Here is a 22,393-nt window from a genome sequence, read left to right as displayed (position 1 = left end):
TTAATCTTTGCAGGTGGTGTTTTGAAGGTGTTGTTTCTTTTAAGATGTTTACAGGAAGGGTGCTGTTGCTAATTAGCCAGTGATGGAGAGGTGTTGATGAGGACCAGCCAGGTCCAGCTGTATCCTAACTGTCCATAAAAATAATAATGTGGTGTATAATAAACTGGGCATTTGCCTTCTGAGACTTTGGAGTCTCTATGTTGCTTTATTCACCTGCCCTCAATACAACAGCAACAATCCCCCACAGCAAGATCAGGCCCCAGTGGAAAAATAAAGCCCAAAGTGCCAATGTGCAGAGGCTGGATCTGCTGGATGAGCCCTGCAGGGAGGGAGATCCAGCAGAACCCCCTGGGAACAGGCACTCCTTGCTGGCTGAGCACCAGCAGGTCAGGCTGAAAGCTGGGGAGACAATGTCAGCTCTATTTACATGACCTTCATTTTCTATGATCATTATTACACTGCAGAGAAAACATCTTGTTGTGGCTCCTGTGACTTGATAACCTCAGCAAAGAGCAGAGCAGGTGTTTTTTCTCATGCTCCAAAGGCCACACGCCTCTCTGAGCTCAGGGGGACTATTTCACTTGGAAAAGCAATCACGGAGCTGAGCTGGTGCTGCCAAGGATATTTGTCAAGTGTATGTAAATAATACATTAGAAAGGAAAAGGAGATGTGAGGTTGTCTTGCTTGCAGTGAATAAACCCAGATTTGCTCTCAAAACACAACAAACCAGCACTTGGGGGTTCTCTAGAGATGCTCCAGGGGAAGTGAGAACAAGCCCTGGACAGAGCTTCTAGCAGGGACAGACAGACACACTGGCTCCATCTTCTTCAGCAGCTCATTTCATCATGGATCTCATCAGTCCATACAAAAATCTCCAAGGGTGTCAGGGGATAGTGCCAGGCTCTTTCCAGCAGTGCCCAGGGACAGGAGGAGCAGTAATGGCCAGAAACTAAAAGAGGAGAAATTCCACCTCCACCTGAGGAAGAGCTTCCTTCCATGGAGGGTGGCAGAACTGTAGAACAGTCACCCAGGGAGGGCTTGGGGACTCCCTCTCTGGAGACATCCCAAACCACTGGATATATCCCCGTGGATATAGGGATCCTCCAAAGCCAGCTGGGATTATCCCAACTGCCCTAATTAGCAATTCTGTGACCTGCTAAATGTCAGCAATTTGCCCCCATTAGAGGAGCCTCATTTGAAGCCCACCATTGCACCCCTTTGTGCCACGGGCTGAGGATCAGATCCCTCATGAACATTCCTCCCATCCAAAAGCTGCACATGGGATTTAGCTGGGAAAAACAGCCCTGCCCCCATGGCTGCCACTGAGCCACTTACCCACTGGATTTTGCAAATAACCCAGTCCCTGGAGCCTGCTGAGGCTTTTTCCAAATCTCCCTACTTATCTTGGGAGCTCAGCCTTTCCCAGCCCTCCCCAGTGTGAGCCATTCCTGCTGCTCTGAAAAGGAGCAGGGGCCCCTGGACAGCAGAAAGCATTTCCCACTGTCTGCTCCCCTTCAGCAAAGGCAGACTGTTCTCTCTGCTTCCTCACTTTCAAACCCTGCTTTTTTCCTCATGAACAGTCTGTAATTTTTATCCTCATTAGTCACCAGCTCTTCAAGGCAACTGAATCAATGCTCAACAGCTGCTCTGGTGTGTTGGAGAAATCCAAAAACAAGGAAATTTTCAGGAAACAACCTCTCCTCACATTTACCCCTCAGGCATCTGCATTGCTTCCTGAGGATATTTGAGGTTTTTAAGATGTTTTCTGTTTCAGATGAGCAAAAAGGCATTTTGTCTTCAGCTCTGTGATTAAATAACATTGGGAAGCACGTGCCCATCAACCCTAATGGCCACTGTATCCCTCTTGCCAGTGTCAATATTTCAAGCCCAGATGCCTGTGCTCACTGCTCCCATGCAGAAGGTATTAATTGTTCCAGAGCACTGCCTTGGCATGTGCCTGTTTTCTTCTGGAAGTGTCTACCAAGAATTTTTAGGAGACAATGTTATAAACTTTCCAAACTTAACCCAAGCGCAATATCAATTATAAATGTTTGTTTTTTATAAAGTCAAGCGGTTAAAGGTCTTCAGGAAAGCAATCAAATAACACAGATTGTTTTTCCCTAAGGGAAGTAAAAAAATAATAATCCAACTCCTCTCAAATGCCCAGAGTTCAGTTCCCTGGCTGTCACAGTATTCTTACAATCAGGGTACATCAGGCTGAGGAAAGAGAAGGTTTCTAATGCTATGAAAGAGCAGAAACAAACATCTATTTTTAGCTAATCAACCCCACAATGCCCTAAGATTTAAGAACCCTCTTTATTGCCTATTAGACGTGAGCAAGGACAATTTCCTCTCCTTGCAGGGGATTTTTACAGCCTGGCTCCCAGGGTTCAGCTGTGTCTGCAATGCAATCTCAGGTAACAGCACCCCAGAGAGGTGCATTCCCTGGCAGGCAGGAGGCTGCCCCAGCTTTAACCACATGGAATAAAGCCAGGCACACGTGCTCCCTGGATGTGCCCTACCTGGAATGACCTGGGGCCAGGAACAGTGTTGGGAAGGATGAAAGGTTGACAAAAAATCTCACAGATATGTGTGTGCTTAGCAGAAAGATTTTTGAATGTAGAATTTGAAGAAGGAATAGAGATGGAAGCAAGTTTTGATATGGAAGAGAAGAATTGCTGAGCCAGTCTTACTGGGTAACCAAGGAGGCAAAGGGTGTGTGAGTTAGAAGGGGTTTTTATGGCTTAGAGCAAAGGATAAACCCACCTCAAACAAGATGTTTTTAGCAAACAGAAAGAGAGCACAGGCAAACAAGGCAGCAAAGTTGCAAGTAGAAAAAAAGTTCTCAGAATTTTCCACTGCAAGAAAACTTAATAACAACTTCTGGCTTAAATTGTAATGTACTGACTTTTAGTGACTGGAGAATAGTAACATGAATATGGTAATTATATCAGTTATGACAGGCTAGAGATAAAAGTCAAGGTATAGATTAGTTCTACTGTATGAAGAGGCTCAGCAAAGAAAAGTAAATAATGCATTGTAACAAAACCAAAGGGTCTCCAGGCCTGCCTGCAGCTGGAGCTGACAGCTGTAGGCACAGCTCTGTCACCCACCACCCTGGACTGCTGTGACACCTTGGATACAACAAACTGCATTTTAGAGAGCAGCCTGGAGTCCTGCATCTCTCATCCAGGCTCTTACAACACAGGACACCTGTTTGGCAGAGCTGGACAGACTCCTGAGAGGTCTGTACTGCCACATCCTCCCCAAAGTTTCGTTTGGGAGAAACCAGGGCAGTTTTTCTGGCCTGTGATAAAAGCAGCCCTCAGCTCTCTCTGTGCTGATGAGGTGCAGATCTGATTGTTCCACACAGCTCTGAAATCCCGGGTGGGAACTGCTGGGCTTTCCAGGAATGGATTATCCACAGCTCACCCCCTTCCTCCCCACACAGAGGTGCCATTCCCTTCACCCACCTGCTGCAGCTGGCAGGGCAGGAGAGAGGCAGCAGCAGCTGCTCCCAGCTCCAGGTGCTTCATCCCCACCACGCAGAACTTCTCCAGGTGCAGATCCCGGAGGATCCCGGGCAGCCCGCGGCTCCACACCCCGGGTTTGATGAGCAGCACTGTGCAGAGAACCTGTGCCCCTGCAACAAACACAGAGGGGTTTGTTTGCTGCCCTGGGCACAGGGAAACACGGCAGGAAGTTCACAGAAATACCAAAAAACAAGTCCTTAAAAACTCTGGATCATTTATTGATTTGGGTTGGCTTTGTTGGGTTTTCAGATTAAAAATGTATCTGAAACAGCCCAAGCTTGGAGGTTTCTCTGTCAAGGAAATCTGCTCCAGGTCCTAAAAGTTCTTGTGGCGGCTCTGTCGGATAAGACTCAAACCTTTATATTACAGATTAATGTTTTAAGAGAGATAAAATATTCCCTTTTGCATTTTTCATGTGAACTCTGGTGATTATGTGATGTGATCCTTGAGCAGCTCTTACATTCTTACTCTGGTGTTCTGTGTATTTTAGAGCTCTGTTTCAGAGAGGCACTGACAACCCTGACAGGTCCCAATTAATGTCATAAACCAATAATTAATTGAATTGTCTTTAAGAAAATTGACATTCCAGAAAAAATTTTCTGCTTCTGACACAGCTCTCCCAGCAGAGCTGCCAGGAAGGTGCAGCACTACGAGGAGCAGAAAACAAACCAGAGCAAGGAAGCTTTGCTGTCTGATGAAAATGGATTTAAAGGCAGAAAATACATAAATTCCATTTTTAAATGACAGCATTTTCAAATTTTTAGTCTTGCTAAAATACTTGCTACCAAGAGTATAGTTAATATTTTATCCTTATAACATCTTTTGGAGATTTATTGGCAAGTGCAGTGTCAGAACCAGTCTGTGAGGCCCAGGAACTGCTGGTGCTGAACCACATCAATCAGCACGAGCACAGGGGAACATCCTACAGGCTGCTAAAACTGCTCCAAGCTGATCTGTTTGGGTACAAAACGTGTCATTTTCTGTTTCTGTACACCCCAGCACTAATTACACAGATGTCAATGCAGCAAAGCATCAACAAGGCAACCTCGAACTTAATGCTGTTATTTCCAGGTGACAAGCAGGACATGGCACAGAAACACAGGATCAAAAATAAAAACCAAGGTGATTTCCTCCTCCCTTGATATGGAAATTTAACCCTTGTGCTGCAGGGAGCCCTCCTGTTACAGATGTGCTGTTTTCCTCACATCATTCCTGAACAGAAAGGTTCCATAGCAACAGCCTGGAAGTGCAGGGAGCTGCTGGGCTCCACCTCAACAACCTCACCCCTGTGTGTTATGTAAGCACTCAGTGGCCTCCAGATGTTTTCCTCACCATCTGCTACGTTTTTGGGCAGATATTCTCATTCTTCTGCTGTGTGAGTCACTACCTGCTGCATATTTAGGGACTTGGGACCCTTCAGGAGGATTGCCAGCTTGGTTTGGTCAGACACCTTGCCCCCACCCAGAGCTGGCTTTCTCTCCTCAGTAATTACAAGTAACAAGAACCAGAGAAAACACCACTAATTACCAATGGAACAATCTCTGCTGATCAGGAATTAGCAGAGGGACCTGTTTGGCAAGGTTCAAACCTGCCTGATTTCCAGTTCTGGCTGCTCAGAGCCTTTCCTGGTTTTTATTACATTTCTCTACTTTGTAATATTTTTAGATACATTCCTCAGAATCCTTTCCTTTTTGCCTCCCCCAAAAAATTATGACATAGGTTTTGATTTCATAGTCTAACAGTGAAAATAGAGTTTAGTTTATATGCTATTTATAGATTATAGTTCAGGTAGGTGTGACTTCAAATAAGTGGGAGCTCAAGACAAGCAGGTACCACATCTCCTGGCATGCTCAGAGTGCATCAGGCTGGATTCCAGCCGAAGGAAAATGTTGGTATCATCCTTTCTTTGCTTATCTTGGGCTGGTAAATTCAGATTATTTATTTCCACCAAGTTCTTGTCAAAGGACATTTTTCCATTTGCTCTTCTCTCACCTGCTTGCAGGAAGGAAAACAGGGATTCTGCTCGGCACCTCCAGCTCTCACCCACTATAGGAGAGAAGCAGATCTGAGTGAGTTTGGTGTGCTCTGAGACAATCTGAGAATTATGCTATCATCTCTACATAAAGCAGCCAATATCACACACTGGTATGTCAGGGTGTTACACTGGGACATGGATGGACTGATTTCAGCTGTCCTGGGACACCCTGGGAGGGGTCACACTTCCCCCTTCTCTGGTAATCCCAGGAGCACAGGCTGAGCAGGACTGCAGGTCCTAAATTGTTGAGTTTGCAGGGGTCCCTGGGATGAGGTGAGAGATGAGGAATCTGACTCCAGGTTCTCAGAAAGCTGATTTATTATTTTATTATATATTATATTGGATTATATTAAAGACTGCTATACGAAAACTATACTAAAGAAAGAGAAAGGATACAGACAGAAGGCTTAATAAGAATGAAAAACTCATGACTGACTCCTCAGAGTCCAACACAGCTGGCTGTGATTGGTCATTAAGTTAAAACCATTCACATGAAACCAATCAAACAATGACCAGTTGGTAAACAATGTCCAAACCACATTCCAAAGCAGCAAACACAGGAGAAGCGAATCACATAATTATTGTTTTCATTTTTCTCTGAGGCTTCTCAGCTTCCCAGGAGAAGAAATCCTGGCCAAGGGATTTTTCAGAAAATATGACAGTGACACTAAATCATGTTGGATCTTGGTTACCTTTCCTGGGATTTCAGGGAGTGGTTAACAGTGGTTTTAAACCTATCTGTGCTCCTAATATTCCACAGTCAGGGCAGATGCTGCCCCGTTTCTGGTGTTTTGTTTGATGTTCTCTCAGAAACAAAGAGGTGCTGTGGATCCTGAGTGCTGCTGATAAAACCTCCCTGGCACTTCCCCAGGCAGCCAGGAGTGGCTGCTCCAGTGGTTCTCCAGGAGAGCAGAGTAGGATGAAAGGAGTCTGGGGAATCAGAACTTAGGACAAAAGCCAACAGAGAAATGTTCCCTTCAGTCTAATGTAAAACCTGCAGTGACCTGGAGATGAGCAAAATCAAGGCACTTCAGGCACATGAGAATTGAGAAGTTATCAAGATCTAGGGCACAGTGAGGGGAATCCTGCATCAGACTGATAAAAGACTTCCATTTCCAGTGACAGGCAAGTTTAGCCACTGTGACATGCAAGGTAGATAAGAAAAAACTAAAATCTGTTTGTCAAAACAGAATTACCTTTTTTTTTTTTTTCCTTTTTGGTATTACTGTCCAAAATCCATGTCTATCTACTTTCCATAGTTATGTATCTGGAAAATATTTAGCCAAAGAGGATTTTTTCTTTTTCTAATGAGCCCTCTCTCTCTTTCCACGTGTTTGTTGCAATAATAAGAGCACAGATAACAGGTGGAGCCAGCCCTAGGGTCCTTGCCTTGTCTCATAACATTTTAGTTCATCCTCCCAGCACCAGATTTTTTCCTTAGTGCTGGGGTTATCTGAAAGGACTTTCAGGAACTGTGAATCCCATGGTGACCTGGGCAGCACTGGGATGTAAATGACAGAGACATAGGAAATGCACCTTCTGCTCTGATTTCACTTCTCTAAAACATCATGAAAATCATCATTTCTGGGATCTACACCCGAAAAAAGCTACTAAAGAGCTGACATTAATTACTTTTCCAGCTGACTTTGCACACCATCCCTCAGCAGGTGGTTCTCAGGACTGTGGAGAGGAAATGATGTGACAACACTCACACCTTCCCCAGCACCAGGGGGACCCAGCTGGCCTGGCATTAGGATGTCTAACCTAAGGTTTATTAATCCCATTTCAATGGCTCTGACAGAGGACACACAGTTTTCTTCAATATATTGAAGAGTGTAAAATAACTTGGGTTTTTTGGTTTTTTTTTCAAGAGGCAGCTGGTGCTTACCTGTGGTCTTCCCTTCAGTCCTGGAGCTCCTGCCAGGTGGTGGCAGGAATTTCCCAGCAGGGCGGTGTTCTGCATCTGGAGAAGGAAGGACTGGTATTTTTATGGATTCAAGAAGGGGAACCTTCAATGTCTGGGGCAGGAGGGTGACAAAAGTAATTTTATTTAGCGGGGCAGATGTTCAACCTGCTACAAAATATTGTTCTTGAGCATGGAGGTCTCTCCATTTCTCCCACAACAATAAAAATACAAGGGAAAAATGGAATTACCTTATAAAACAGACAGTGCAGGATGCTGAAGTTTGGCCTCAGCTGTGCTCCTTTGTTCCCCACAGTGGCTTTGGTGCAAAAGGCTGGCACTGCCATTACAACCTCCCCCAATAAAGTGAGCTCACAGCTCTGCTTTCCTCTTGTCCTGCCTTTCCACCTCAAGGTAACTTTAATTAAGGGCTGCAGTGCATGAACTCTTTAGAGTTTTAGACACCACTTTGGGATGTCTGATGCTTTCTCTTCTTGCTCACCAGTCTCACAGAGGACACCCCCATAGTTCACTGACAAATCAAACTTGTTGTGAGCCTAAACCCAGGATCTTTTCCCAGACAAATCCTTCTTCATGGTATTCAGCAAAGCAAATTTGTTACTGCACACTCCACAGGCACAGTGGGTTTGACACAAGTGGCTAAGTTTGTGTTGATGACAAAGGACTTTTCTTCCCCAAGGAAAGATAAAGGAAGGGCTGTAAATTCAAAGCACGAATGCACTTATGGGACTGCATCACTCCCCTTCAGCTGAAACATGGTGTTACCACAATCTTTGATTTCTCTCTGCCTCTGAGTAATCATAAAATCCCACAATGACTTGGGTTGGAAGGGACCATCTTGTTCCAGCTCTCTGCCAGAAACTGTCAGGGCTCAGAACTGTTTCTCTCTGGGTGAGAGGAGTCAGGCAGCCCCAATTCTTCTCTGAATATTTCACATTAAAAGAAAACAGCGGGAGCTTGTAGTCTGCTGCTCTAAACCATCCAGTATCAATAACCCCACAGTCTGCACAGTGATTTAGTTTTAAGAGGCATGGCTATACATTTCCTGCTACAGGAGGAAACTATCAAATTTACTGTGCTGAAAGATCGATGCTGGCACACATCACTGAACTCTGAGAAGCTTTTGACAGCAAAGGTCTCCATTCCTCTCTTCATTCTCCTCCAGGATAAAAAGAAATTCTCAAGAAATCTGTTTTCTTACAGACTGGTCACACCTTCAATCTCCTTGAGCACAGGGCAAGGCTGAGGCATCAAGCTGAAAGTCTGGCACCACAATTAGGGGCCCACATGTAGGTGTGAGAGCTCTTGGGCTCTGTTCTTCAGTTTCTCTTACAGAAAGGGTTCAAAATGCATGGTATTATTTACTGATCTTGCCAATTGCTCTGATATCTGATTAGTACTTATGGAGTACCTCAAGATCATCAGAAAGGGCACCAGGCCAAGCACAGCCACATTAATTAAATAAGCCACCTTGTAGGTGACCTCAGCTGCCTCCTGCTGGGTTCATTGCCTCATCTTAATTCAGCCAAGCACAGAATTTACCCCCACATTATTACATTTTCCCGTGCCTGAGAAAACCCCCAGCACTGGACTCCTTTGTCCAAGCTCAGTCAATTCTCACACCCCCTCGAGCTGAGGAGAACACCACCACTAAAAACGTGCCTTACCAGGTACCAAATCTGCCTCTGTGAAGAAGAGGATGGCTTGTCTGAAGGTCACCTCTGGGGTCAGGGCCATGAGTGCCCGTGGGAGGCTGTCACCCGTGCCGGGCCCGTCCCTGCCCCGTGTCCATCGCCGCAGGGCAGCTCCCAGGGCGCGGAAGGCGTCGACGCCGCGCAGCGCGCACACCAGCACGGGGCTGGACATCAGCGTGCCCAGGCTGCTCTGCCAGTGAGTGTCCCCAGCCTCAAAGGGGGTCATCTCCCTGGCCTGACACCGAGTCAGATGGGGCAGCCACTTCAGGCCCAGCAGCTCGAGTCCTGAATCAGGCTCCGCTGCAAGTCAAGAAAAATGTTTTTAGCGCCAGGCAGCAGTTTGTGTTTTGTACAAGTTGTGCTTTCTTTTGGACACAAACGTTTTATTTCACATGGATTTTTTTTTTCCCTGCCCAAAACAAGTTCCAATGCTCTTCTGACTTCTGTTTCATCCAGAATGGACTGTACTGCAAATATAGGAATATACTGGGAAAACCCATGAGATGCAAGTTCTAAGAAATGCCATTACAGTGAAGAACAAAAAAAGGGCTATCTGGGAAATCAACAGGGAGCCACAGGGAGCAAGTGCCATGATTTGATTAGAGAGCACAGCTAATGGAGGAGAGTTGAAAGGGAATCACTGAGAGTACACTGATAACAATCTGGCTTGGCACAGCATAATCCATAATTATGGATCCTTTAGCACCTCTTGTAACACTTTAAGCAATGTTTAGCAGAATAACAAACTACAGCAGAATGCTGACTTGTCTCTAAAGTAGTTTCAATGTTGTAAAGGTTGTAAAGTTTCAGGGTTGTAAAGTTGTCTTCTGACGATGCAGGAAGGTATTTAGGGCTCAATCCACGAGTGCTGGAAGTTTCTGTTGGCTCAGATCTCGGATACAGAACTTCACAGGATTTTAAGCAGTATTTCAACACAGTTTTGGGAGAGTCAGATACAACACAGCGTGAGACAGGCAGACTTGAGCCCTTTGTGCCTACAGCTCCTGTGTTCTCACACTTCAGTGCAACCTGCACACGAAATTACATAAATCCCTGTCCTGCCTAGGGCCTGGCAGCCCTTTTCATGCACATGTGAGCAGCCAGTGTGGGGACAGCCTCGCTGCTCCTCCCGCGGGGGAAGCGGAGCGTGAGGCCATGAGGGGCCTTGGTTCTGCTCACCAGGGCTGTCACTGCACAGAACAGAGCCTGGGACTGCCAAATTCCTGTCCCACTTCCCGCCCAGCCTCACCTCCCCCTGCTCAGGGAGGGACACAATGCTCTGTGTTACATAAAAGCTCTGCAAGCCCAAGCACTGCTTGGAACTCTGTAGCAAATTATGCCCACCTGAGCTGTTTGTGATTGCCCATAACAAACCAAAGGAAATTCTTCAGCTCTCTAGGGGGGTAACAAAGAAACCCATTCTTCCTGAGGCCCCTTCAGCACATTTTCTGTGATGTTCCTGCTATGCTAAAAAGAGCTGCTCAGGACAGCCCGAGGTCTCCAGCCCTGCCCAGAGCTGGGTTACCTGCGCTCTGGGACTGATCCCTGAGCGGGGGCAGCAGGACCTGCTGGAGGAGCTCTCCAGCACTCTTCAGAGCCTGCATCCCCACCAGGGTCAGCATCACCACTTGCTCCATGCCGGGCTCAGCAGCGAAGGCTCGGTGGCACAGGAAATCCAGAGGGATGGGATGGGGCTCGGGCACCGCGCTGAGGTTTCCTCCTGCCCGGGGAGAGCAGCAAAACAAAACTGTTACCCCATGGAAACACAGCTCAGGCTTTCTGCTGGGAAGGAATTGTATAAATCCCAACCAGCATTTCACTGGCTCCTCACACTGCAGCTCAGGAAAATCCTCCTGAAGGAGGAATATTAACACAGCAAAGCCCCTCTAATTAGTCCCAGTCCTTCCCTGGAATTACATTTTGCCGTGTAAAGCAAATACATTCCTTGTAATTTTGATATCCTTATTCACACCATTAGGCAGAGCTGATAGATCTATACCAAAATGATTTAAGGCACCAGTTTTGGGTTGATAACTAATGACTGACTTCACATTAAATCAATAGCTCATTTTGCTTTCTAGGACATTGCAGGGCACACAACTGGGAGCTAATTTGGGGACTGCTGTAACTCTGTGCTTCTATCCCCAGTCCTGTTGGGAACAGCACAGCCTGGAGAATCCCTGGCCCATCAGAAATCCCTGCTTGTTCCATACTGATTCATTACATGATTATGTAAGCAATTGTATCAATAAACATTTATTTACTTACTTATTCCTACATCATAACATTTCATAATGTTAGAGAATTGTGAATGACATGCATTTAATTTTCATTTTTTCTTAGGATTTAGAGTCAATATGTTTTAACTCAAAGTCCTGGCATCCAAATTTTCAAATAATTAAATTAAATTAAGTTAACTTGATGAACATATAAAACCCTCCAAACATGTAGTTAGTGAAATAAACATGGGATTTTTTTTTTACTCCAAGTGTATAGAACAAGGAGGCTTAAGACTCACCCATGTGAGTCATAGATTAAGAACAGAAAACCCATTTCCTTGCTGTTGGAAATCCTATCAATCTCCCAGCTTTGAATGAATGAGTTACCAAAGTGAATACAACTGTACAAACTGAAATTTAGAATATCTGAGTAAAAGGAGATTGGAAAGTGCCTTTTCTGCACCTACAGAACTATAGCTGCCAGCATTTATCACTTCAGCACACTCCAGTTCAACACACAACCAACAATTTATCTCATTTTAATATTTTGACTTGAAACTATGATAATAAAAACATATTGATTGGCTATTAATCTTCTAATTATCTTAATTCAGGCTTAATTGGATGTTACCATGTCACATTTCAATAATTTCTTTTTGCATGTATCTTTTAATTTACTTTATAAAGGTATTCTCACTTTGATTTCCATTGATTCTTCCATGAGAGTTACTGTGATTGACTGGCAGCAGAACTGTCACTGTGATATTTTAAGAAAATCCTTTCATTAGGATTTTTCTCCTGAGAAGCTGAGAAGCCTCAGAAAGGAAATGTAAACAATAATTATCTGATGGCTGTGGAATGTGGTCTGGAGATGGTTTACCAACAGGTGCATCTTTGATTGGTCTCCTGTGAATTGTTTTTACTTAATGACCAATCACAGGTCCAGCTGTGTCGAGGCTGTGAGCAGTCACAAGATTTTAAAATCATTCTTTTCTAGCCTTCTGATGTCTCCTCTCTCTTTCTTTAGTATAGTTTTAGTATAGCATTTTTAATATAATATATATCATCAAATAATAAATCAGCCTTGTGAAACATGGAGTCAAGGTTCTCATCTCTTCCCTCGCCTTGGGGACCCTCAAACACCACCACACAGAACAGTAAATGAGATCCTACAGACAAACAGCATATTCCTAATGGTTTTATCCAGGAAAATCCCTTGGTAGTGTGGCTGCTCCATCCCTGCAAGGCCAGGCTGGACGGGGCTTGGAGCAACCTGGGGTAGACACAGCAGGTGTCCCTGCCTGTGGACTGAAATCACAGAATCCCAGAGTAATGAGGTTGGAAGAGACCTCTGAGATCATCGAGTCCAGCCCATGCCCTAACACCTCAACCAGACCATAGCACCAAGAGCCATGTCCAGGCTTTTGTTAAACACATCCAGAGATGGTGATTCCACCACCTCCCTGGGAAGGGCATTCCAGTCCATTATTATTCTTTTGGTGAAAAATTTCTTCCCAATATCCAACCTGTACCTTCCCTGACGTAGCTGGAGACTGCATCCTCTGGTTCTGTCAGTGCTGTCCTGTGGAAGAGACTGACCCCACCTGTCTGCAGCCCCCTTCAGGAAGGTGCAGAGAGTGATAAGGTCACCTCTGAGCCTCTTTTTCTCCAGGCTGAGCACCCCCAGCTCCCTCAGTGGTTCCTCCCAGGGTTTGTGTTCCCAGCCTCGTTGCCCCCTCTGGACGTGCTCGAGTGTCCCAACGTCCTTCCCAAACTGAGGGGCCAGAATTGGACACAGCACTCGAGGTGTGGCCTCACCTGTGCTGAGTACAGGGGCAGAGTGACCTCCCTGCTCCTGCTGGCCACACCATTCCTGATCCAGGCCAGGAGCCCTTGGCCTTCTTGGCCCCCAAGCAGATGAGGTCTGAGTCCCTCCCAGCCCAGAGCAGCCCCTGACGTACCCAGGCTGAGCAGCGCGGCCGCGGCGTACGGAGCCCCGTGGAAGCAGAGCGACGCCTCCTGTCCAGCAGCTGCAGGGGAGAGGCTGTGCCCGCTGCCAGGGCCTGCCTCTGCCAGCTCCTCCATCAGCCCTGTGCTCAGAACAGCAGCAAATGTGAGCAATGCTGAGCCCTGCTCAGCCTGACATGGAAACACTCTGCTGTCAAATGTTGGAGTCACTGGTCACAGCTCCCCTGCAGACTGAGCTTACCCGAGACACCAAACTCAACTGAACCACCCCCTCTCCCCAAAATCACAGGGACCCCTTCAACAGGGGCAAGGAGCTCTTGAAAACAGAGGCTGGCCCACAGCTTTCTCTGGCTTTTTCAGCAGCATCCAGTTAGTTGTTTCTAACTCTGCTGGGAACTGAAACACGGAACAAGTGCACAGATGCTGCCACAGAGCTCCTGAATTTGATTAAATATCTTAAATAAGGTGATGTCCACTAGGAAGAGTCCCAGATCTGAGCCCACTGCTCACGTGGAGGCCCTCAAGGTGTCTCACACTTCCAGGCATGAGGCCAAAGTCCTGCATCCCACAGGCCCCCGTGGGCAGAGAGGCATTGCTGGGGTGACAGACCTGAACAGAGACATCATGTTCTGCTCCTGTGATTTCCAGCCTGGAAAATATCCCATTCCACGCCACTTTTACAGACACTAAGTGCTTAAAGCCACAATCTCTCAGCTCCCATTCTCCCTCTAAAGAGCTGGGCTGTGCACAGGCAGTGCATTAAGGTGTTGCATACAGTACATTTCCACAACAATTAGTTCAGCTTTCTGTAATAACGTTTCAGGCCACAGTTTTAAAGGCTTGTTATTTTTTAAATTACTTTGTACACATTTGATTGCTTCCTACCGTACAAACCTGTCAAAAATTCACTGTAGTGGAGCATGGGAAATGGATTATTGGTGTTACAGGCTGATGGCAAAGCTTGGATGTCAAAGGTACCGCTAACAATCACCTGCTCCTCAAAATTCAAAAGGCGTGAGGCACCAAAATTGGGTCATCACTGTCCCAGCAGTATTGCCTGCTGTTTATTCAAACTCAGGGCGCTGCAGAAAGTAAAGCTTGGACAAAAATGTGTGGTGTTTGGACCTCAGGACAGAGATCCCAGCAATTTATCTGCTCTGTTTAAGGAGCATTTGTCAAAGTTTAACTTGCTTTGAAAATTGAACAGCATTCGAGACCCTGAAGGGGAAACTTCTTTTCATATTGATTACAAATGCAGAATTTCTTAGAGAGGTATTTACCCTACTCCAATCTCAGTGCAATTCTGCACTTCCCAGAGGCCAATCCAAAGCTTGTGGGGAAAGAATATCAGCTTCCCCTCTCCAGGGCTCTGGAATAAGGACCAAGGTGTCTTTCTGCAGCACAGGACTGATGAAAATAGCACAGAACACATGGAAAGAGGCATTTGCAAAATCTGTCACAAATAAAGGGAAAAATCCTGAGTCCTCTAGCATGAGGGAAAATATTTTACCTTTCCAGACTACCCTTCATTCCAACCCCATCATGTATTTCTAGTGGAAATTTCCCCATGCAAAACATGAACACAAAGCATCATCTGTGGCACTGAGGGAAGCTGCAGAAACTGCACTTTTTAATGAGCAACTTTCCTTGGGTGCAGAGGCAGCAGGTGACACGGGGCTGTAATTACTGTGCCATGATTAATCCTCTGTGTCTGCACATGTTTTCAGAACATTCTGTGATAGTCTCAAGAGAAAAAGCCCAGAACTATTTGAATTGTCATTGTTTCCCCCCTTCCCAAACCTCTAAATGTTCTTTCCTATTGTGGATAAATTAAAGGAAGCAATTGGGCTGGGGATGAATGTCTCCATCATGGGCTGTGTGGGATGGTGTTGATGGAAGGGTCACCCACAGTGACCCCTTCTTGGGAAGGGGCAGGGCAGGATTTCTGTTCCCTTCTGACCACTGCTCTTGCCTCTGATCTTCCCCACTTGAGGTCCATGTCAATTGATCCTTAAGAAAACAGAAACTCAAGAAGATTTAAAGCAGCAACTTGGCTGGGTTTTGGCAGTCCCTGCATAGAAAATGAGCTACTTTGGGGTGCTTGGAAGCCACAAGGATGCAGGACTCGAAGCTGAGGTTGATAGAATCAGATGCTGCCCTCAGGTTCAGTGGCACAGCTGGATTTTGGCCACCCTACCTCTCTGGGCAAAAAGAGTTTCTGAGAGGAGGTGATCGAGGCCATAAAATCCCAGCAAGAGCTGGGAGGGACCCACAAGGATCCTTGAAATCCAACTGCTGGCCATGAGCAGGACAGCCCCAACAACACCTCCATGTGTTTGTTGGGTGCCAGATGCCAAAGCTTTGAAGTGTCCAGGGACAAGGCTCACAAATCCAAACAGGAGGTTACAACTTCACATAAAGGAAGTTCCATACTGATGGAACAAAGGGCCAGGGAGGCAGGAGAATCTCTGTCCTTGTAGATTTTCAAGACCTGACAGAAAAAAAGCCCTGAGCATCCTGAGGGAATTCATTGCTGATACTCTGCTGAGCAGGATGTTGGATGAGAGGCCCCTTCCACCAGGAACTACTTGGCAATTTTAAGTTCAAGAGGATCCAGAGCTAAAGATCAAACAACTGGCAAAGGCCAGGCAGCTCTGTTGGATGTGTTGTAGTGACTGATCCACACCTGGGTCTGGAGTTTCCTATAGCAACATGAGCAGGCCTTGATATTCCCAATAAATATTCCCTGCACTGTAGAGCTGGGGTTGGACTGCTGATGTGGGACACCCTGCATTACCTGTCAGCAGGGCAGGGATGTGATGTGTGGCATTCTCCTTCCTCAGCAGCAGCACCAGGCAGTGCCTGCGGGGCTCACCAGGGACTTCTCCTCCTGCAGCACCAGCAGGTGAGCCTGAACTCTTGCCAGAGCAAAAGACAGCAATCTGAAATAATGAAGGGCAGATTAGACTGCTAAATCCAGATGCAATTACTACAGGGCTCAAGCAAATAGATAAATTACAATGGCATAACAAGATCCAGCTCACCACTGAGCCATAGGAACTCCAATATCTGGGTGCTCTGCGTCATCTTTTCCTGAGACGGAGAAACTTAATTTAAACTCAGGGAAGAGGCTTAACACAAAATCATTCTGGCCTGCAGCTGGGCTGGGCTAAAACCACAGCAGTTGTAACTCAGCTGATAGGTGGTACCATCCACCATAAGTGGATGAACCATAAGTCACTCTAAGATTATCTGGAGTCTCAAATGAAGGGATGATTTTCAAATTGGAGCAGTGGTTGCTGCTGTTAACTCCTTAATGGTCACTTAACAACATGTTCCAAATATCTGGCTATTTGGGCTGTAGAATTCCATAAATAGGTTTTATTCATTCTACAAAATATTATGGGCAGTGACATTGTTATTCCTTAGGCTTGATCACAGAACGGGCAGAAAAGAGGGAATTTGTAGAGTTTGATTTGCAAAATTATGCATTTCCTGACTGACATAGCAAAGAACCCTCAGCATGATGATTTGAAGTGTGGGGTCCACTCCTTTGTGAGAGGTGTCATATAATTCCTGTGGGATTTATAATATAACAAGGGCAGCAGTGGACTTCTTGCATATGTTAAGTTTGACTGCAACCTTGCATTTGTGATTATTGCTGTTTCCTTAGGCTGCCTTGTCAAAATGCCAAGTGCACTTTACCTCAAACCTATCACCATGTTAGGCAGAGCTTCAAAGAAAAAAAAAGTTATTTTTGAAAGCTCTTTTTGAAACCCATCTGGAATGCACTGAAGTAGGGGACTTCATGCTGAAGGGCCCAGAGGGACTGTGAAGTACATCACCAAATATCAGTCTGTTAGTGAAGACTCTTCTCCTGAACCACCTTTGCACATCAGTATTTTGGTTCATGGGGCTACTGCCAGCTCTTGCTTATTCTGACACCAATGGCAAAATTCACATTTGTTTTAGTAGGAGCAGGATGATGAATTTACACTCCTGTTCTCCATGAGAGGCCAAGGCTTTGTGGGGTTTTCCTGCTGGGGAAAAAGCCAGCACTGAAAGCAGCCAGAGCTCCACTCCCAGGAACATGGAGAGCTGGGACAGAGAGAATGGCTGTCCTCCAGCCCTCGCTGGAGGAGTGCTGGCACCATTAGCTGCAGGGCAAGGGGTGAGGCAGGGCACAAAGGGCACAGTACCTGCCCTGCTGCCATGCCCAGCACGAGGCCCTGCTGTGCTGAGAGCTGCAGCTGCCGCAGTCCTTGCAGCACAAAGCCGCGGCGGGCACAGGCGGAAAGCACGGCCCCGTAGGCACGTGGAGGCACCACAGGTGACACCAGCAGAATGATGTCCCCTAGATCAAAGAAAGGGCAAGAAAAACAGCATATTATTGTCACAGGAGCTGTGGTATCAGTGCAAGGCAGCTCTCAGAGCAGCTGCCTCCACCTTGAAGCAAACAGCTGCATCCCGAGCAGTGCCCTGTGTTTTACGGTTTGTTTGCTGCATCCAGCTCATCATGACTGCAATCCAAGGGCGGCCCAGAGTGGGAAAGCTTATGGCAGCATCAGTAATATCTTTGTGAATCATCAGATGAGACGAGCCAGGCTGTCTCCCCAGGTCTGGGAGCTGCTCACAGGCAGTGTGTTGGTGCTGGCTGGGCTGTGGGAGCTGTCCCCAGGCAGCCCCCAGCACTCAGGGCAGGACTGAGCCTTGTATGCCTGACCACGCTCTGAGTGACCAAACAAGACAACAAGAACTACTTGTTTTTGCTCAATTTGTCCATTTCCTGTTGTCCTCCTTTGTTCCTGCCTTTAACCTTCATCCCAGACCTCTATTGTGGCACAAGCTCCTCAAGCTCTGGACCACCTGTGATCTCACCTTTGGTTTGGTACCCTCTGGGGCCTCACAGGTTCCTTGGACATCATGGCAATGTCACCAGTCTGCCCTGTCCTACCTGATCCTCTTCCAGCAGCTCTGGCTGCTCCAGCTCTCCTTGAGCCCCTCATCCCAGTATAACCAAATGTAGACACAAATGGAATTCACCTTGGGTTAGAACTTTGGGTTTTTAGCCTCCTGTTCTCCAAGCTGAATCCCAGGCTCCCTGCCAGCCTTGAAGCAAGCTCAGGAGAAGGAGCCTCCAAGGCCTCCTGAGCAGCCCCCCATATCTTAAGCAGCGTGAGACAAGCTCAAAACTTTTCCCTGAAGCCTCTGACCTGCCTGAGCTCCCTGTTTTTTACCATGACCTCCATGATTACACTTTCTCAGTTCTAACACAACTTTTTTATCCCTCACAATGTATATTCAGATCTCCATAAGCTGCCAAGAGTGAGCTCTGAAGACAAATCCTTAGTACCACTTCTACATGGGTTTCCTCTACACTGCCTCAGGAATTTCTTGTAGCTTTAACCAATAGATTTAAGGAGATTGGAGGATGTTTCATTGTGTCCCAGTTGATTCTGAGGGTAGGACAGTGAGTATTTCTTTTTATTCTAGACTTTGTGATATGGATAGCTGTCCTGCCAAGGCTCAGCCTGGTTGCTCAAGCAACAGCACCAAAACAAGGGAAACCTTGTATTTATCACTAAGGATGGGACAGGCAGGATGGCTCTTTGCTTAAAATCTCTGTTTGGTTTTATGGCTTTAACACTGGATTTTTAGCCATATTCATGAAAAGGGAAACAGCCAAAATCTAAGATTGTTGGTGGGAAGATTTTGGTTCCACTCCAGATGATAACACTTTTTAAAACCATTTTTTTACACACACATATCCCAAATCAACAAGAACATCTGCTTGGGTCACCAAAAGTATGATTACTGAGAAGGGGCAGGTCTACCTAGCTGCAGTACCCCTGCTCTGCATGGGTAATTATTCCTGTCTCCAAAAAGAGCTGCTGGAGACCAGAGGGAAGGAGGCAGTGAATGTTTCTTTCCTGAAAACCCCAATGGTGTCTGCTCCCAGAGCAGAGTTTCAGCTCCTCTTTCCAGAGCAAAGTTATCTGAGGAGCAAAGCTTGACAGTGACTTCTGAGGCTCCATGCAGATGGAACGTGGTGTGGTGGAACTCAGCAGCCCACAGCAAATGTGAATCATTAAGGGCCATAAAAGGAAGGGGAGGCAGCAAATGTGACTCATTCCATCAGTAGCCACCAGCTGCCATCAATCCCAATCCCAAATAACAGAGCCAAGGGCTGCCTGCCAAACTACCTGAGTTAACATGAGCCAAAAGATGAAAAACTGTCTCAAAATTGGTTTTTTCCTTTCTCCCTTCTCTATTTTCCTTCCCCTCTACTAATTTTTCTTCTTTTTGCCTCATGCTTCCATCCTTTTCTCATGGATTCTTTTCTTTGGCAATGTAATTCCCCATGCCTTCTTTCTCTGTCACTCCAATCCTGCTTTCCTTCTGCCATCTCCTCCCTGACAGCTGCTGAACTTCTGCTCCCCTCTGCTCTCCCTTTCTTCCTGTGAATAAAATTCCCACCTTCAATTGGGCCAGCAGAAACCAACCAGGAGTATTGTCCAAAAGCCCCCTGCACCCCAGATGTGCTGTGCCAGGCCCACTCCAGGGGATGCTGGCCTTTACAGCAGGAACCCAACACCTTTCAGCCAGGCAGAGCCCTGGCAGGTGTCCCCTGCACGCAGTTTGCTGCTGCTTAGGTACAAATTCAGGGGCTGAACGCTGCTCCTGCAAAGAAAATGAAGATGGGAGTGTAACCAGGTGATAACCCATTGATATTAGTCCCATGAAATGCTCTCCTTTCTGATTGTGGTCAGTCCTGCCTTAACCTTTTAATTCCCCTGATTATAATATTCACTCTTCAGCAGGAGAGGCAGATGATCTCTGATCAATGAACCAGCAGTTTAAGGACTCTGTTAGCTCTTCATGTGACTGTTTCTTTGTGCAGAGATTTCCTGTGAAGTGTTTTTGTTTCTTTTTACCCCCTTCAGTGATATCCAAGTAGCCCCCAAGACTCCAGCAGCTGCTCCCATGAGGAGGATGAGGTGGTGCCACTTCTCTGCTGCTTCATTTCAGGCAACAGTGTCCCACTAGAAATTCATTCCTGCCTCCAGAACTGGCCAGGTCACAGCCCTGAGCAATGCAGAGGCTGAATTGCCTTAGCTGGGCTGCAGTAAAGTGATGTTATCAGTGAAGTAGAACTGTAAACCCTCAAATTTCATTTCCTAGCACTGACCTTTGGTAGTTGAGACAAGCATGGCTGGAGGTCGAGGCAGCATCAAGCCCTGGAGGTCAACTTTTTCTTCATCTGCTCCTGGCCCTGCTGATGAAGGTCTCTGAGAGCTGCAGAAATATGATAAATATTAAATGAAAAATATTAAAAGGTTCTGGCTCAAACCTACTTTCTGTGACAAATCCAAGGCCACAGAAGCTTCTCTGGTAAAACTGCTTTACTGGAAAAGCCATTTCAATCCCTTGTCCGTGACATGAGCTGCATCAAGGTCTTTCTGACTGAACATCTTTTCATATTACTCCCCCTGAGGCTCTCTGTGTTCAATTAAAAGTAGCTAATGCAAAGTAGTCAGCTTGGCAAAGAAATCTGGGAATCAAGAAATATGTCAGGCTGTACTAGCAGAGCTTTTCCCACCCACAGACACATCCTAGTTGCTATTCACTTTGGGTTCTTTAGGCTGAGTTTAACCAGTTTGAAGGGTTCGTGTTAGGCAACAAGCATGATCCAGTCTGGCAGGGATGTTCCACAACATTCCTGCACATCCAAAAGGACCCAATCAGGGCAGGGTGAACAGAAGGTGTGCTTGAAAGCCAGGGACTGTCTGGGAACAGTTTTGGCTGGGACTGTGAGCTCAGGCTGCTCAGGCAAACCTGCCTCATCCCTTGCCACCACCACGGAGCTGGCTGGAACACATCCTGCTTGCTCACTCCCAGGAGCCTGTAGCATTTGCAAGTCTAATCTGAAAAGGGCAATCTGAGCTGCAGTTTGTATTCCTGTCTCCCCACAGACCAAATTACCAGCATTAGGAGAAAGACAAGTGCATTATTTAGGAGGTAGCACTGCTCCGGACTGAGTTATACCCGAGGAGCAGAATTTATCATCTTTGTAAGAGGAAAAATGCATCCCTGAGGAAAATAAACAAATAAAGAGAATGAAACTCGACCAAATTGATTTTTTTTTTTGACATCTTAAACATAAAAATGGTGAGAGTCGCTGGTTGTGGCTGAGAGCAGAGCTGAACTCTGACACATAATCCTGCACAGCAATCCACAGGTTAATTCCACATGGCTCAGCTTTGCCACTCACAGAAAGCACTGTGACAGCAGTGCAGAGGAGCTCACCTCCAGCCTGCTCCTCTGACTGTGCCCCTCTGCCCCCAGGATCAGGTAGTATTCCCTAAAAACCTCTTCACAACCTGCAGGTCTGAGCTTTCTGCAGCAGAGTTTCTCATGCAGTTCAAGGTTTATAAGCCACCCTTCATTTTCACACACTTCTCTCATCATCCTCCAAAGAACCTTTTCCTACTGAATCCCTTTATCAATTGATAAATGGGGCAAAGCCAGAGGTGTCCTAGGAGAGGATCACTCACTGGCACACAGCCTTGCAGCTCTTCTCCAGCACCAGGTGTCCAAATCTTGCAGCAAGAGTATGAATTAGAGGTCTGGATACCAGGGAACAGGGAATGGGAAGCAACTGCAACTGTCCCACAGCTGGCACATCCAAGAGCTGAGAGAACAGGAGCTGGAGCTGTGCCAGGGCAGGTTTAGGTTGGAGATCAGGAGAGGTTTTTCCCCCAGAGGTGCTGGCACTGCCCAGGCTCCCCAGGGAATGGGCACAGCCCCGAGGCTGCCAGAGCTCCAGGAGAGCTTGGACAATGATCTCAGGGATGCCCAGGGTGGGATTGTTGGGGGGGTCTGTGCAGGGCCAGGGGCTGGGCTGGATGATCCCTGTGGGACCCTCAGGATTTTCCATGATTCTGTGATCTGCTGCAGAATAGAGAAGGATTTCTGCAGCCTGCACAACTGGCTTGGAAATGCTCAAGTAGAGGGATTGC

General features: G+C 46.6%; 1 protein-coding gene across 1 annotated transcript in view; it reads right to left on the bottom strand.

The window, feature by feature from the left end:
• Nucleotides 1-22,393, bottom strand: part of DNAAF8 (dynein axonemal assembly factor 8) — a gene marked incomplete at its 3' end in the record, with an annotated part of 92,942 nt that overhangs the window by 19,508 nt on the left and 51,041 nt on the right. The window contains exons 16-27 of the mRNA XM_084216599.1: nt 21,646-21,771; nt 20,563-20,669; nt 17,597-17,727; nt 16,171-16,315; nt 15,346-15,383; nt 14,259-14,364; nt 13,367-13,435; nt 10,712-10,906; nt 9,160-9,486; nt 7,457-7,531; nt 5,526-5,579; nt 3,516-3,643 (exon numbers count right to left, since the gene is read on the bottom strand). Coding sequence (XP_084072725.1) covers nt 3,516-3,643; nt 5,526-5,579; nt 7,457-7,531; nt 9,160-9,486; nt 10,712-10,906; nt 13,367-13,435; nt 14,259-14,364; nt 15,346-15,383; nt 16,171-16,315; nt 17,597-17,727; nt 20,563-20,669; nt 21,646-21,771 — 1,501 coding nt within the window. The remainder of the gene's footprint in view (nt 1-3,515; nt 3,644-5,525; nt 5,580-7,456; nt 7,532-9,159; nt 9,487-10,711; nt 10,907-13,366; nt 13,436-14,258; nt 14,365-15,345; nt 15,384-16,170; nt 16,316-17,596; nt 17,728-20,562; nt 20,670-21,645; nt 21,772-22,393) is intronic.

Source organism: Fringilla coelebs, assembly GCF_963513975.1.
Source record: "Fringilla coelebs genome assembly, chromosome: 16".
NCBI lineage: Eukaryota > Metazoa > Chordata > Aves > Passeriformes > Fringillidae > Fringilla > Fringilla coelebs.
Note: the sequence above shows the minus strand (reverse complement) of the source record. Positions and strands in the feature narration are given on the sequence as shown.